Raw genomic sequence first — 15453 nt, 5'->3', positions numbered from 1 at the left:
AAAATAGACTAAATGAATTGAAGCAAATCTGTGATACAAATGATTAAAGATTGCAAAAAGAAACAGTTACATGTATGTCTCACATCACTTGTAGTGACAGCCAATGGAATTAAAGTAATTGGGTTACAATTCAATACTCTCTCAAAACACACCCGCGAAGAGTTACTCACGCACACAAAATCTCTACTGCAAAATAATTGTGCACATTTCAAAAGACAAAATATTGAAATCGTTTAATGGTATGTGAGAATCTGGAAGATTCCTTCAGATTCTGTATGTTCTATTTTGAACTCATTGTACATCCCAAATTGCACTCTATTCTCTATATAGTGCACTACTTTGCCCCTGTTCAAAAGTATTGTCCTATAACGGGAATAGTATGCCATTTCGGGCAGACCAAATGTCAATCACTGTCGCTGGCAACTCCATTCATGTTTTCTCCTGTCCCTCAAGGACACATTCAGTACATTCTCATGTTACTGGTGATAAGGCTCAGCTGAAGCAGTCCATACTGGCTTTGGCCCTCTTAATTTCATGGAGGAAGTTGTAAAACTGGGGGAGGGTCAACTCTGAAGAAAGAACAAAAAAAAACAGACCAAATCTGTCAATGACACCAAGAACAATAGGCAAAGTGAACCAATGACATGTTGACTAGGAGATAGTGCAGCCAGAGTAAGAGACTCACCCACGTAGACATTTTCAGTTGAGTTCCCCTTTCTGATGACCAACTTAAGCTAGAAGAGACGTAGAGATATTTTCAAATAGTGTAGAACACTGCAATGTGCCAATTTCCTCGAAATTATGAACATGGACAGATTCTGTATAGTGTGCTAGTCAGGGTTACTAGTCACATGTCCAAAATTGTAATTGGTAACAACTTTTGGATTACCCAAACTCAGTAACGTAATCTGATTACTTTCCCTCTAAGAGGCATTAGAAGAGGACAAATTAATATTACCAATTGAATGACATACACTACCGTTCAAAAGTTTGGGGTCACTTAGAAAGGTCCTTGTTTTTGAAAGAAAAGCTTTTTTTTTGTCCATTAAAATAACATCAAATTGATCAGAAATAGAGTGTAGACATTGTTAATGTTGTAAATGACTATTATACCTGTAAACGGCAGATTTTTTATGGAATATCTACATAGGCGTTCAGAGGCCCATTATCAGCAACCATCCCTCCTGTGTTCCAATGGCACGTTGTGTTAGCTAATCCAAGTTTATAATTTTAAAAGGCTAATTGATCATTAGAAAACCCATTTGCAATTATGTTAGAAGAAGAAGCAATAAAACTGACCTTCTTTAGACTAATTGAGTATCTGGAGCATCAGCATTTGGGTTCGATTACAGGCTCAAAATGGCCTGTAAGGGTTTTTCTTCAAGTTGGATAATCTTTGGATGTCGACAGCAGTCACACCATTAGAAGACATAGCTTGGACTGTAGCCTATTAAAATCCTGTTCCTGCTCTTTTCCCGCAATCCATCAAACGCATTGGTGTGTCATAGTGGTCTCTGACTAACCCTAAATGTCATTGAGAAAACAGAAAGGTGTCCGATTTTTTGTTGTTGCAACAATCCTTTCTGAATTTAAAAGTAATCATCTAATTTGATTACAATATTTTTGCTGGTAATGGATTACAGTTACTGTTTTTTGCAATCTGTTACTCCCCAGCACTGGTGCTAGTAATATGGTCATGCTATGCTCATTAAAAAAAATGTTTTTTTCACACGCATCAAATAAAACAAGTGTAGACTTTACCGTGAAGTGCTTACTTACGAGCCCTTTCCCAACTATGCAGTTAAAAAGTACAAATAAAATAGTAACAAAATAACAATAACGAGGCTATAAACAGGCTATAGCCTACAATTCTTAGGGCCTTCCTCCTTCAGAGTGTTACTTTCACTATGTGTGGACATATTTATGTCAACAAATCAAAGTGGCTGAAGCCATGGGAGAAAAACAGTACTTGGCAGGCCGCAGGAATTCTGACACATGTTGGAAAACTAACCATGAAGACTAGAGGCTAAAAGGCGAACTAAGCTTGAATTAAAAAAAAATTAAAAGCAGCAATAGTACCGTTTGTCCATCTTGAGACGCTGTAGCCAGTGACACTGCTTCAAAATAGTCTGAATTAATCTAAGATAACTCAAGAAATACAGTACCAGGCAAAAGTTTGGACACACCTACTTATTCAAGGGTTTTTCTTAATTTTTTTAAACTATTTTCTACATTGTAGAATAATAGTGAAGACATCAAAACTATGAAATAACACACATGGAATCATGTTGTAAGCAAAAAAAGTGTTAAACAAATCAAAATGTATTTTATATGAGACTCTTCAAAGTCGCCTTGATGACAGCTTTGCGTTTTTGCTGAGGAAATCTTAATCACGCAATTTTAAATCGAACTCAGATGTTTGGTGCAGTACTTCTCAAGCCTCTCTTTGAAAGACAAATACTTCATTTATGAATCCCTACTGTTGACCAATCACCGATGAAGGGACTTCGGTTTGCTTCGAGAATTTTTTTTGTATTCACGAAGAACAAAACATCACAAAATGTCATCGTAATATATGCACAAACTGTTCCAAACTTTTTTGGATGGGAAGCATGCGGACGCCTTAAGTCTGTCATCATAGCGGTCTATCACACCCTCATCAGTCTGTCAGTTAGCCCATAAAGCTGGAAATGGTATAATTCAAACTTCTTACAAAAACATGACTGTCTATCAATCTTAAAATAATCAAAGCTATGAGTTTATGGTCAAGAAGACGGTAGATACACACTGAATAGATACACACCATATTTGATAACATGGTCAATTTATACATGGATTTAATAGAAATCATGACGACAACATAAATACCTGTAGAAAGATGTTCCCAACTTTCTGAAGTTCACTCGTCCTGAAGGTCACTGTGGAGACAGACAACATTCGATCGCAATGCCTTATTGCACATTGTTCATATTGTACTTCAACAGCACTTCTAACATGCTGACTACACCGCTTGCGTCGCGTGCGCGAGCATTGTAAAACACTTTTAGAAATCTGTTATTCAATTATTGTGCCAATGAGCGTCTGCGTTGCCAAGGGCTAAAATAGAAATCATTCCTATTTCTGACGCAGATCGTGCTGCAAGTCCTGCCTCTCCCATCTCCTCATTGGTTTACAGAAGCAGGTACCCACGTGCCATCTCCTCATTGGTTATACCCACGTGGGTGACTGAAAGACGAACGAGGTCAGTGGCGGTAATGCACCTAATTTATGAAAGTTGCCAATCGCATTATAGAGTCAAGAGAAGAAAAGGCCTGGAAGGAGGAGAGATGATTAGAAAAGACTCGGTTGACCGTTTTAGGTGTGGATTAATTGTCAGAGTAGAGGACCTTGTGCATTTCAGGTAAAATAACAACTCAATGTTTATATCGCAGGACAAATTAGCTAGCAACAGCAAGCTAGCTAAATAGAACAAATTAGCTAGCAAGTGCAAGCTAGCTATCTAAATTGCCATACATATTTAATGCTTTTCGACCTGTCCCCAAATTAATATAATTGGTTCAGAGTTTGTTTTGATATTTTAACCTGCGTGTCGTGATCGCGTTTGGTGTGGGGGGACAAAATGCATGTATGCACGATGGCGAACGATGGCGAACGCGCGCAGCCGGTTTGAGTTCCGTGTAACTATCAAGAGACATGCATTTGAAAGTCAACACCATTAGTTTGGCTTCAGCCAAGGCTCCTAGATGCATGGATTATAGACATGCAAACAGGATGCCTGAGAAATATGTTGCATACGACTGCCTTCTCGTCTTGTGCACCAGAGGCACGGAATAGTCTACAATCCATGCTTCATCTAGATACGTTAGTGCCTCACATTTTAGTGCCACACATTTTCACTCACACACAGTCAACGCTGCTGTCCCACTTATATACCATTTTATTCAACTGCACGACAAAGACACTATCCACTTTATAATTGTAAATAAGACCCAAGACACTTTATATCTGTAAACAGTCATTCTTGACAGAGGATATACAGTATACATTCTGAATGTGCTAACGAGTACATAGCAGCTCTATTAGTATGTTTACTATTACTATGCAAACTACTTTCTCCAATGACTTTTGTATCTTTTGATTACTTTTGAACAGTTGATTCGATACATAACAGTCATCAGATTAATGAAAGTCACGTCACGACAGTAGTCATGGAGAGGCTGGGAATTGGGTAATTTATCTATTATACACTGAACAAAAATATAAACGCAACATGTAAAGTGTTTGTCCCATGTTTCATGAGCTGAAATAAAAGATCCCTGAAATGTTTCATACGCAAAAAAAGGTTATTTCTCTCAACGGACAAGGCCACAATCAACAGCCTGATCAACTCTATACGAAAGAGGTGTCGGACTGCATGAGGCAAATGGTGATCACAACAGATACCGACTGGTTTTCTGATTTACATTTGTTTTTTTAAAGGTGTCTGTGACCAACCGGTGCATACAGTGGGGCAAAAAAGTATTTAGTCAGCCACCAATTGTGCAAGTTCTCCCACTTAAAAAGATGAGAGAGGCCTGTAATTTTCATCATAGGTACACTTCAAATATGACAGACAAAATGAGGGGGAAAAATCCAGAAAATCACATTGTAGGATTTTTAATTAATTTATTTGCAAATTATGGTGGAAAATAAGTATTTGGTCACCTACAAACAAGCAAGATTTCTGGCTCTCACAGACCTGTAACTTCTTCTTTAAGAGGCTCCTCTGTCCTCCACTCGTTACCTGTATTAATGGCACCTGTTTGAACTTGTTATCAGTATAAAAGACACCTGTCCACAACCTCAAACAGTCACACTCCAAACTCCACTATGGCCAAGACCAAAGAGCTGTCAAAGGACACCAGAAACAAAATTGTAGACCTGCACCAGGCTGGGAAGACTGATGAATATATTTCAATTGACTGATTTCCTTATATGAACTGTAACTAAAATCTTTGAAATTGTTGCATGTTGTATTCATATTGCCTAATTGCATGTTGTATTTTCATAGTGCCTAATGAATATATTTCAATTGACTGATTTCCTTATATGAACTGTAACTAAAATCTTTGAAATTGTTGCATGTTGTATTCATATTTTTGTTCAGTATAAATGAGTGAAACACACATCTACATTACATGATAAGGTGGGGAGGATCACAAAAGAGTGGACCATTCGCAAGGGAACTTCTATCCTAAGGTTATTTGTCTTACCACCAAACTTCCACTCCATGTCAACCAGCTTGTTGACCATAAGAGTCTGCCCTACAGCCAGCCTGGACAACACAGGGTAGTGGCTGCTCCACTGAAAAAAAATATTCGAACAATTACATTTTTTCTCAATTCAATATCCAACATGGATGATATATTATGTAACATACCTGTTGTGAAAAATGGGCTGTCTTGGAATCATTGAATCCTATAAATTAAAAAGTTATCGTTAAAAGTTGTTTAATGACACTGTAAAGCTCAGTACCAATATGGACTGTGGAGACTGGAGTATTTGCAGCTTTGATAGTGTACATGGGATTTATATTTTACAACATACCTAAAGCGAAAAGGTCCTCTTTGACTTGGTCTGCCGTCAGATTTTTCTTCAGGGCACCTAGATTAAAAAAAAATAAACTACAACGTGTACTTTGTCCATTTTAGGTTGCTGTAACCACATAATTAAATCGAACACATTTTACAGTGCATTCAGGAAGTATTCATACCCCTTGACTTTTTCCACATTTTGTTATGTTACAGCTTTATTCTAAAATGTATTGAATGGCATTTTCCCTCAATCTTCACACAATACCCCATAATGACAAAGTAAAAACAGGTTTTTAGAAGTGTTTAGAAATGTATAAAAAATGTTTTGTTGAAATATCACATTTAGTATTCAGACCCTTTACTCAGTACTTTTTTGAAGCACCTTTGACCATGATTACAGCCTCGATGCTACAAGCTTGGCACGCCTGCATTTGGGGAGTTTCTTCCATTCTTCTCTGCAGATCCCCTCAAGCCCTCTCAGGTTGGTTGGGAGCGTCGCTGCACAGCTATTTTCAGGTCTCTCCAAAGATGTTCGATCGGGTTCAAGTCCAGGCTCTGGCTGGGCCACTCAAGGACATTCAGAGAATTGTCCCGATTCCTTCGTTGTCTTGGCTGTGTGCTTAGGGTCGTTGTCCTGTTGGAAGGTGAACCTTAGCCCCAGTCTGAGGTCCTGAGCGCTCTGGAGCAGGTTTTCATCAAGGATCTCTCTGTACTTTGCTCTGTTCATCTTTCCCCTCGATCCTGACTAGTCTCCCAGTCTCTGCTGCTAAAAAACATCCCCACAGCATGATGCTGCCACCACCATGCTTCACCGTAGGGATGCTGCCAGGTTTCCTCCAGATGAGACGCTTGGTATTCAGGCAAAAGAGTTCAATCTTGGTTTCATCAGACCAGAGAATCTTGTTTCTCATGGTCTGAGAGTCCTTTAGGTGCCTTTTGGCAAAATCCAAGCGGGCTGTCATGTGCATTTTACTGATGAGTGGCTTCTGTCTAGCCACACCACCATCCACCATAAAGGCCTGATTGGTAGAGTGCAGCAGAGATGGTTGACCTTCTGGAAGGTTCTCCCATCTCCACAGAGGAACTCTGGAGCTCTGTCAGATGACCATCGGGTTCTTGGTCACCTCCCTGACCAAGGCCCTTCTCCCTCCATTGCTCAGTTTGGCCGGGCGGCTAGCTCTAGGAAGAGTCTTAATGGTTCCATCATTCTTCCATTCAAGAATGATGGAGGCCACTGTGTTCTTGGGGACCTTCAATGCTGCATAAATGTTTTGATACCCTTCCCCAGATCTGTGCCAAGGACACAATCCTATCTCGGAGCTCTACGGACAATTCCTTCGACCTCATGGCTTGGTTTTTGCTCCGACATGTACTGTTAACCATGGGACCTTATATAGACAGGTGTGTGCCTTTCCAAATCATGTCCAATCAATTGAATTTATCACAGGTGGACTCCAATCAAGTTGTAGAAACATCTCAAGGCTGATCAATGGAAACAGGATGCACCTGAGCTCAATGTAGAGTCTCATTTCAAAAGGTCTTAATACTTATGTAAATAAGTTATTTCAGTTTTTTATTTCATGAAAATTTGCTAAACTTTCTAAAAACCTGTTTTCGCTTTGTCATTGTGTCGTATTGTGTGTAGATTGATGAGAGAAAAATGTATTTAATCCATTTTAGAATAAGGCTGTAACGTAACAAAATGTGGAAAAAGTCAAGGGGTATGAATACTTTCCGAATGCACGGTATAGCTCTATAGTTCTAATAGTATGGACCCGAAGAAAGGCAATTTTCCTTGATATACTAATATACTAAGATAATTGCTGGACTCTTTACCATATTTTGGTTTAGGTGTATTTCATGTTGTATACACAAGTTATTTCTAAATCTCTATTTGTGAGTGCTGTCTGTCAGTCTCACCATGGGGAAGCAGCATGCAACTCTTCATAAGGTTTCTCAGAGGGCCTGCACTCATCCCATTCTCCTCTGCAAACTCACTCAGCTGCTACAAGAGCCTGTCCGTCTGCAAATACACACCACAATGAATGAAGGAAACACAGTCAAGTGGCTGTCTGTTCACACGTCCAGCACACAATTAATGATAAGATAATGTCTGTCTGGTCTCATGAGTGTGTTTACCTCTTTTGGCTCCAACAGGAAATTGAAAACAATCTCAGTCAGACGTATAAATTGCTGCAGGGAAACAGTTTAAGAATACAGAGTTTATTGGTCTATTCAGTACATTGATTCATAGTTGCCATAGATCTACTTTGTTGTCGGGTAAGATGGGCCAGACCTKATTTGAATCATGAATCAAGTGACAGTAACTAGTCATGTGACCTGGGACGTGTATAGCCTAACTACACACATTATGAAACATTGCATCATACTAAAAGCAGCATGTTTCGAAATCAGTTAGGCTTTATGTCAATTCGTAAGTACAAGCAAGCATGCAGCTAACATTTGCAGGCAACTGGGGTGTATTCATTGCGGATACCGTTCACCGTTTAAGAACCACACGGAAGCAAAGAGAAAAACGAGAGCTTCTATTGGACAAATTCAGGCAGGTCCCGCAGACGCCTCACAAGTCCTCAACTGGCAGCTTCATTAAATAGTACCCGCCAACAGTGAAGAGGCGACTCTGGGATGCTGGCCTTCTAGGCAGAGGTCCTCTGTCCAGTGTCTGTGTTCTTTTGCCCATCTTAATCTTTTCTTTTTATTGGCCAGTCTGAGATATGGCTTTTTCTTTGCAACTCTGCCTAGAAGGCCAACATCCCAGAGTCGCCTCTTCACTGACGTTGAGACTGGTGTTTTGCAGGTACTATTTAATGAACCTMCCAGTTGAGGACTTGTGAGGCGTCTGTTTCTCAAACTAGACACTCTAATGTACTTGTCCTCTTGCTCAGTTGTGCACTGGGGCCTCCCACTCCTCTTTCTACCCTGGTTAGGGCCAGTTTGCGCTGTTTTTTGAAGGGAGCAGTACACAGTTTTGTACGAGATCTTCATTTTGGCAATTTCTCGTATGGAATAGCCTTAATTTCTCAGAACAAGAATAGACTGATGAGTTTCAGAAGAAAGACCATTGTTTCTAACCATTTTGAGTCTGTAATCGAACCCACAAATGCTGATGCTCCAGATACTCAACTAGTCTAAAGAAGGACAGTTTCATTGCTTTTTTAATCAGAACAACAGTTTTCAGCTGTGCTAACATAATTGCAAAAGGGTTTTCTAAATTAGCCTTTTAAAATGATAAACTTGGATTAGCTAACACAACATGCCGTTGGAACACAGGAGTGATGGTTGCTAAAAATGGGCCTCTGTACACCTATGTAGATATTCCATTAAAAATCAGCCGTGTACAGCTACAATCGTCATTTACAACATTAACAATGTCTACACCGTATTTCTGATCAATTTGATGTTATTTTAATGGACAAAAAATATGCTTTTCTTTCAAAAACAAGGACATTTCTAAGTGACCCCAAACTTTTGAACGGTAGTGTACATGCTATGTTACCCACAGGCTGGCCAATCCTAACCAAAGCCAATCAAGAAAAGGATCATAGGCTAATGCCAACTCAATATCATCTAACTCAACTGTACTGTGATTCAATCCATCTGAACAACCTTCCATGTACCATCATCTGAATATAAAGACTCCGGTCTGAGACATTAGCATAATGGATGACTGGTGGACCGCATTGAGCCCAGGGCTGAAGTTTTGTACAAGTTTTGTAAGTGCTTCTGCTATCATTAGCAGTCATTGCATGTTTTCTTTCTCTTGAATGTGAAATATGTCATTTTCGTTGATTTTGAAGAATATTCATGTGATAATATTACTGATCTTTGAACTGTCTTACTTTATCAATATAAAAATGTGAAAGACCTGTCAATGTTTTGTTGTCATGTGATAATTTACAAAGAAAAGATAAGGCATTTGAAGCTTCAAAATCAGGTTTTGAAAAAAATAATGTTGTACTCATTAATTATTTCCCTGGACAAATGTATTAATTTGTATTTTCACAAAACTATATTTTCTCATATCCTTTGTTTGAGCATAATACTGTACATTTGACCTTTTGTAATTACCAATGAGGAGTTCATCAGCACAAGAGCAGGGAATACACAATAAGTGGACGGACACCCTTCTACTGTAGTTGGGAACTCCAGAAGAAGGGATCTAATGCTGCACTAAACAGGACTCGAAACACCATACTAGTGTTTTCAATATTTTCCGGGTTCGTGCTCCCAGCCTCTTGCAAGGTGTTKCACAACTATTGATTAAGTGGTGTTTCAGAACACTTTAGGATGAATGTTTCAGTACACCTTAAATCTGTCTCATAACTCCTTACACCCATGTGTTTCAAAACTCTAGCAAAGTTAGTTTTGTTTCCTTAACATTGGTGGCAGTTCAGTTGCCACTAGTTTTAGTGTTACAAAACACTTCATTATGACAGTGCAGTAGCAAGTAAAATAAATAAAAGTGTGTCAAAATATAAAGGATATTTCATGCTGAAACCCTCATATTAAACACCAATGGTATTCACAAGGTTGATAGGTTAAATTTAGGATAATGTTTCACAGCTTTGTCATTCTATTTTTTATCTTAAAATCTTCTTATTTTATTATTTTACATGTGATAAGGCCACACAGGGGGCCAGCGATAACTACAGACACCTGTGACAATCTGAAGTATCCAAAAAGGCCACTAGATGTCTTGTGATAKATTACATAAAATCCTTGAAAGTTACCAAAACGCTGGTAGTTTATTTTTAAACTTCAAAGGTTGCCAGTAATATACCCMCCCATTGCACCCRTATCAATAATCAAGTTCAAATTCAAGTTTGGTTTGCAGGTAGGWTGAACAAAGCACATTACATAGGCTACAATACAAAACATAGAAACATGTAAGACAAATGTGCGATAGAATTTAAATGAGCACAGTTATGATGATGCGTTTGTTATTATACCAATGGATTTAAGAAGACTTCGGTAAATGAATAGAATGGGCAATACTTTTTCAGTGACAACTTCAAATGTTTGGATATATTGTTATTGTGGACATTCGGTTACACGTACATGCCGTCTACTAACAAGGACCAGTGGGGTACTACTAAATATACCATTGGCAGAGCAGTTTATAAATGGTGTATAATGCAATGTAGGTCTATTAAGGGTTAACACTGGAAAAGGTAAATATATTTTTCATTCAGCTACAGCGTGATTCGAGACCCGGGAAAAGTTACGCCTGAATACTGTTGCAAWAAAAAAAAAAAGGAGAAAAAAGATTGCAGCAGMCAAGTTTGAGGAGTAAAGAACTCGGCTTAAATATTCTCCCGCAGTGTAAAAAAGGCGTGTGTAGGTTGAAGTAAGTAGAGTGTGGGCCAAGCAGTGAGAGAGGACCAATCAATTTCAATTGTTCCCCCTCTTTCTTTCCGAATGACAACCTCTGCAACAGGTAATTWTTTTGTACAGTTGCCCTTCTCATGATAAGTGTTCAAGTAGCATAGGCTGTGCTCTCTGCAAAACAGCACCCAGGAGATCAATTTACCCTACAGCATGCTGCTTGAGACAGTAAGAATTCCTGCATGAGGTTTGACAACTTTCTTACTTTTACAGTCATTTGTTCGATTGGGAGTCATATTAATTCCCACTTTTTTTGCTTAAAGACATGCTACACTTCGATGTAATTGATGCAACAAGGTTGCGCGGATGTATAATTATGAAAGTTGGAGACAAGGAAGGAAGGGGAAATATCCAACATATCCTCAAACATGGCAAATATAGGGCTATTTACTGTGAAATAAATCTATATTATTTTATGTATCGGAATGTTTAATGTTGCAGTTTAAATTCACCGAGTTCATCTGCGTCGCGCAGTTAGTAGCCTGTACAGTTGGCAACAGACGTTGCGAGGGGAATCTAATGCATTTTTACGCGTGAGTAGGCTAGTTTGTGATTTTCAAGAAGGCGGTGATTTAGTTTTAGCGTGTCTTAGACGTTTATTGAAAAGTTGGTTCATCTTGAACTTGACTAACGAAGTGTTACATTGTTATTATGGCAWTGGCACAATTTCCTCAAAATCATTTCAAGTTCGATTGCGACGTTTTTCATACAAGCAAGCGCATGTTTCCTAACTCCATGCCGTGCCAAAGAGAAAGATATATTTTTTAATCGTTTATTTGGAATCATTGTTTTCTGTAAGAATATGTGCCTTCATAATCATTGTATGTGGTAGGCCTAATAGGGCTACATTGTAATGCGGAAACTTAATATAATAGGCCTATAACCCTAGCCTAGTCGTTTTGAGTGTTACAGAATTCGTAAACTGTTGTGCACCTGCGTGGATTTTTATATCACGTTTGCAGAGTCTTTGAAGTTGGGTCTTTATTCTCTGAGAGTTCACACGCATCAGCGCGAAAGTAATAGGATAATTGGCGTATTTGACTGTAGCCGACACCGCACCGTGTGAACCCGCTTGGGCCTGCTCAAGGCATGCCCGCCGTAGTGGGATTTCCAAAGATACATTTTTACCACACATACATGGATACCGTTTCTAATTAYGAACAAAAACTCGTTGCTTTGGCTTTGTTGTTAATCTCTCGAGAACTATACGTTCTGCTTAGTGGCGAGGGATGGCATGAACCTTCTTCGTACCCCTCATAAACGCTGCACGCACACGTGTGAACACACTCATTTTAAAACATCCACATTTTTCATTTTTCTGCCCCAATTTGAACTATTTGGAGGTTACAAATATAACAAATACCGTAGGCTTACAGTTTCTTGCACACAGAATTTATGAATAGTCAATTTAAAGGTAGGCTGCAGAATTGTAATGGCTGTTAGCGGTGACACCCCCTGTGGGTAAAAAAAAACCTTTCATGTTGTAGCTCCTAATCTCTGACATTCAGGCTGCCGAAAGAACTTTGATGTGGCCCCTTATTGTCCCCCCACTCTCCCCTCCACCTCCTACCTTCACCCTCTCAGTCGCCATGGCTTTTGCCCAGTGTTAACTTCACAATGTGGCTTTGCATTTCAATGTGTTTCTAAAGAAGCAGTAAAAACAGAGGTTTTTATTTAGAGATTAATCTTGAGTCATTTACCACTCAGACTGGAGAGGATCATTAGGACTTTCCCTGGCTTTCCCTGGCTGTGTGTGTGAGTGTGTGTGTGAGAGAGAGAGAGAGCGTGCGTGAGTGTGTGTCTCCAAGTGTGTGTCCCTTGTAGTTTGCAGGATGCACCTGTGGCCCTGGCTGTTTCTGGTCTTGCGTATGGGCTTCTTCTTTTAATGCCTAGAATATTCTTGCAAATGGGGATGTAGATGTTGCATAGTAAGCTGTATGTGATCTTTCACTTCTTCTTTGGTTTATGGGGTGCTGCAGYGCTGACTGTTAAGCCCCTCCCGTTGAAAATAACATTCAGCCAATGGCTGAAATTATCTCTCTGAAATTATCTCTCAAACAAAACGACAGCAGTGCCCCAACACACGATTTCAATCGGTAACCGCCTGATCACTAGGCACCAACCAGCCTTATCTGACCTCYCTCATTGCCCTCCAGCGGGGTCAGATCACTATCCTGCGAGACAAATTCCTCTCTCTCTCTGCAGAGGCATGTTTGACAATACTGTTGACCTGTTAGGTCCTTCCCGGCCTCTGTGTGTGTGTTTACCCCCGGGGAAGTGTATGGACATGTCTGGTCTGCTCCCGGGCCTCATCATGAACCCATTGTCCTGTATCCAGTGATGTAGTGGTAAAGATAAAGGTGGGTAAGCTGTAAACTCCAGTCAGTGGGCTAACGAGATAAGACGAACAACCACCGATATAAACTTTTTTTTGTAAACTGTTATTTGCATTTTGATTGCATTTTAATGTAGGCCTATAGTAGTGTTGAGGGAATAGTGCTTTTTGAGGTCAGTTCGTTTTTTGTAGTTTTTTTTAAATTTTTTACATTAAATGATTTTAGAGCTTTTTAATGGAAATTCCAAAGCCAAAAATAGTGACCATTCAATTGCCAAAACATAGAAAATATTGTATTGTCTCTGTCAGGGCCGCAATGGGTAGACATCCGTAAAAAAACGTGTATGTTGTTGTGTATATTACTTGAAATAAATAAATGAGGCCCTAATCWATGGATTTCACGACTGGGCAGGGGTGCAGCCATGGGAGGGGGTGGCGGGCCCAGCCAATCAGAATTWGTTTTTCCCCACAAAAGGCCTTTATTARAGACAMAAATACTCCTCAGTTTCATCAGCTGTCCGGGTGGCTGGTCTCAGACCATCCAGCCGGTGAAGAAGCCGGATGTGTAGGTCCTGGGCTGGCGTGGTTACYCGTGGTCTGCGGTTGTGAGGCCGGTTGGACGTCCTGSKAAATTCTCAAAAATGATGTTGGAGGCGGCTTATGGTAGAGAAATGAACATAAAATGATCTGGCAACAGCTCTGGTGGACATTACTGCAGTAAGCATGCCAATTCCACGCTCTCTCAAAACTTGAGACATCTGTGGCATTGTGTTTGTTGTGTGACAGAACTGCACATTTTAAAGTGGCCTTTAATTGTCCCCAGCACAAGGTGAACCTGTGTAATGATCATGCTGTTTAATCAGCTTCTTGGTATGCCACACCTGTCAGGTGGATGGATTATTTTGTCAAAGGAGAAATGCACACTAACAGGGATGTAAACAAATTTGTGCACAACATTTGGGCCCCGACCTCAAGTTTTGGTACCACTGTACTGTCCTCTCTGCTTGCTTCCTATCTCTCTGTGTCTCCTCTGCCTCCTCCTGCATGCATTGCAGCCTTCCTCAAGCTCACCACTGTCTGTCTCACTAGTACACTCTGTAAAGCAAAGTTAGAATGAGAACTAGCCTATCTTTTGCTCCTGCTGAGGTCAGGATCTGTTTAAAAATTAGAACTGAAATGCTCAATTCAACCTATAACATTATTTTACATGTCAGTGTTAGGTAACCTTGTTGAACCATTGATTTACATGTCGATGTTAGGTAACCTTGTTATGAAAATGTATACTATTTTAAACAACGTCATGGGAATGGGAGTGTACGCGCTTTACTCATGACTTTTTGATCAAGACTGATCAAGAAGTGAATAAAATCTAACCTTAAACAATCAATTTGAGATGGAAAAACGATCAAATACTCACAACCATGCTAACAAACCTGTATTGTCCGCTCAAAAATTCACTTGCATATGTTTTTGAGCACATTCAACTGTAGGRTACATTACATGGGCAGAGGCATCAGATCTACTGTTACCCGACATTAGTAACCTAGCTAAATGCATGATGTCCACAATAAGAAAGCAGCTAGCTAGCATCGAATAAGTGTCTATAGTCCAGTCAAAACCCACTTGCACATGTTCTTGTGTTCATTCAGCAAGCAAGGTCTATCTGTGTTCAACATTACAGTAGTTTTGACATGGGCATTGGATCATACTGTGTTAGCCAGCAAGCTAGCTAACAGAAAACGAGATTAGGAAGCTAGCTAACTACATGGTCATGCACCTGATAATAAAGACACTTTTGAAYGGAGATCGTGTACACAATGGAGGAAATGTTATTCAATATGGCTTGTATTGAGGGTCTTCAGATGTGCCAAACCCAGTAGAGGCTAGCTAGCTAGCTAGCTGGGCTAGAAACAGCTGGCTAGAACTTCACAAGCTAACGTTAGCACAATATCCATCAATGATAGCTGAGCTTGTCATTGTTTTGGACTAGCTGGCTATGATAGCCCACCTGGCACAGAATACTTTTTTGGTCTATTTGTCATTCATGCCATGTTACCTGGCTAGTCTCTAGCAGGATAGCCCTCTAAAAAGTTTTCAGATTTTTTTTATGTTGTCTGGTCTGCCTTTCAGCCGAACCAT

The 15453-nt window shown here is 39.8% G+C and overlaps 1 protein-coding gene and 1 pseudogene across 1 annotated transcript; one reads left to right on the top strand and one right to left on the bottom strand.

Annotated features, from left to right (window-relative positions):
- Positions 1-340: 340 nt before the first annotated feature.
- On the bottom strand, positions 341-7777 carry LOC111966903 (COMM domain-containing protein 7-like). The gene is made up of 8 exons (XM_070444318.1): positions 7713-7777; positions 7494-7596; positions 5587-5643; positions 5420-5457; positions 5253-5343; positions 2869-2918; positions 686-734; positions 341-569 (listed from the first exon to the last, which is right to left on the bottom strand). The coding sequence occupies exons 2-8, from the start codon at positions 7546-7548 to the stop codon at positions 493-495; spliced, it is 417 nt and encodes a 138-aa protein (XP_070300419.1). The 5' UTR covers positions 7549-7596; positions 7713-7777; the 3' UTR covers positions 341-492.
- Positions 7778-11050: 3273 nt separating this feature from the next.
- The window catches only part of LOC111966294 (DNA (cytosine-5)-methyltransferase 3B-like), a 41677-nt pseudogene continuing 37274 nt past the window's right edge, over positions 11051-15453 (top strand).

This window comes from Salvelinus sp. IW2-2015, linkage group LG7, assembly GCF_002910315.2.
Source record: "Salvelinus sp. IW2-2015 linkage group LG7, ASM291031v2, whole genome shotgun sequence".
NCBI classification, from domain to species: Eukaryota; Metazoa; Chordata; class Actinopteri; order Salmoniformes; family Salmonidae; genus Salvelinus; species Salvelinus sp. IW2-2015.
This window is presented reverse-complemented; position numbering and strand designations above follow the sequence as displayed.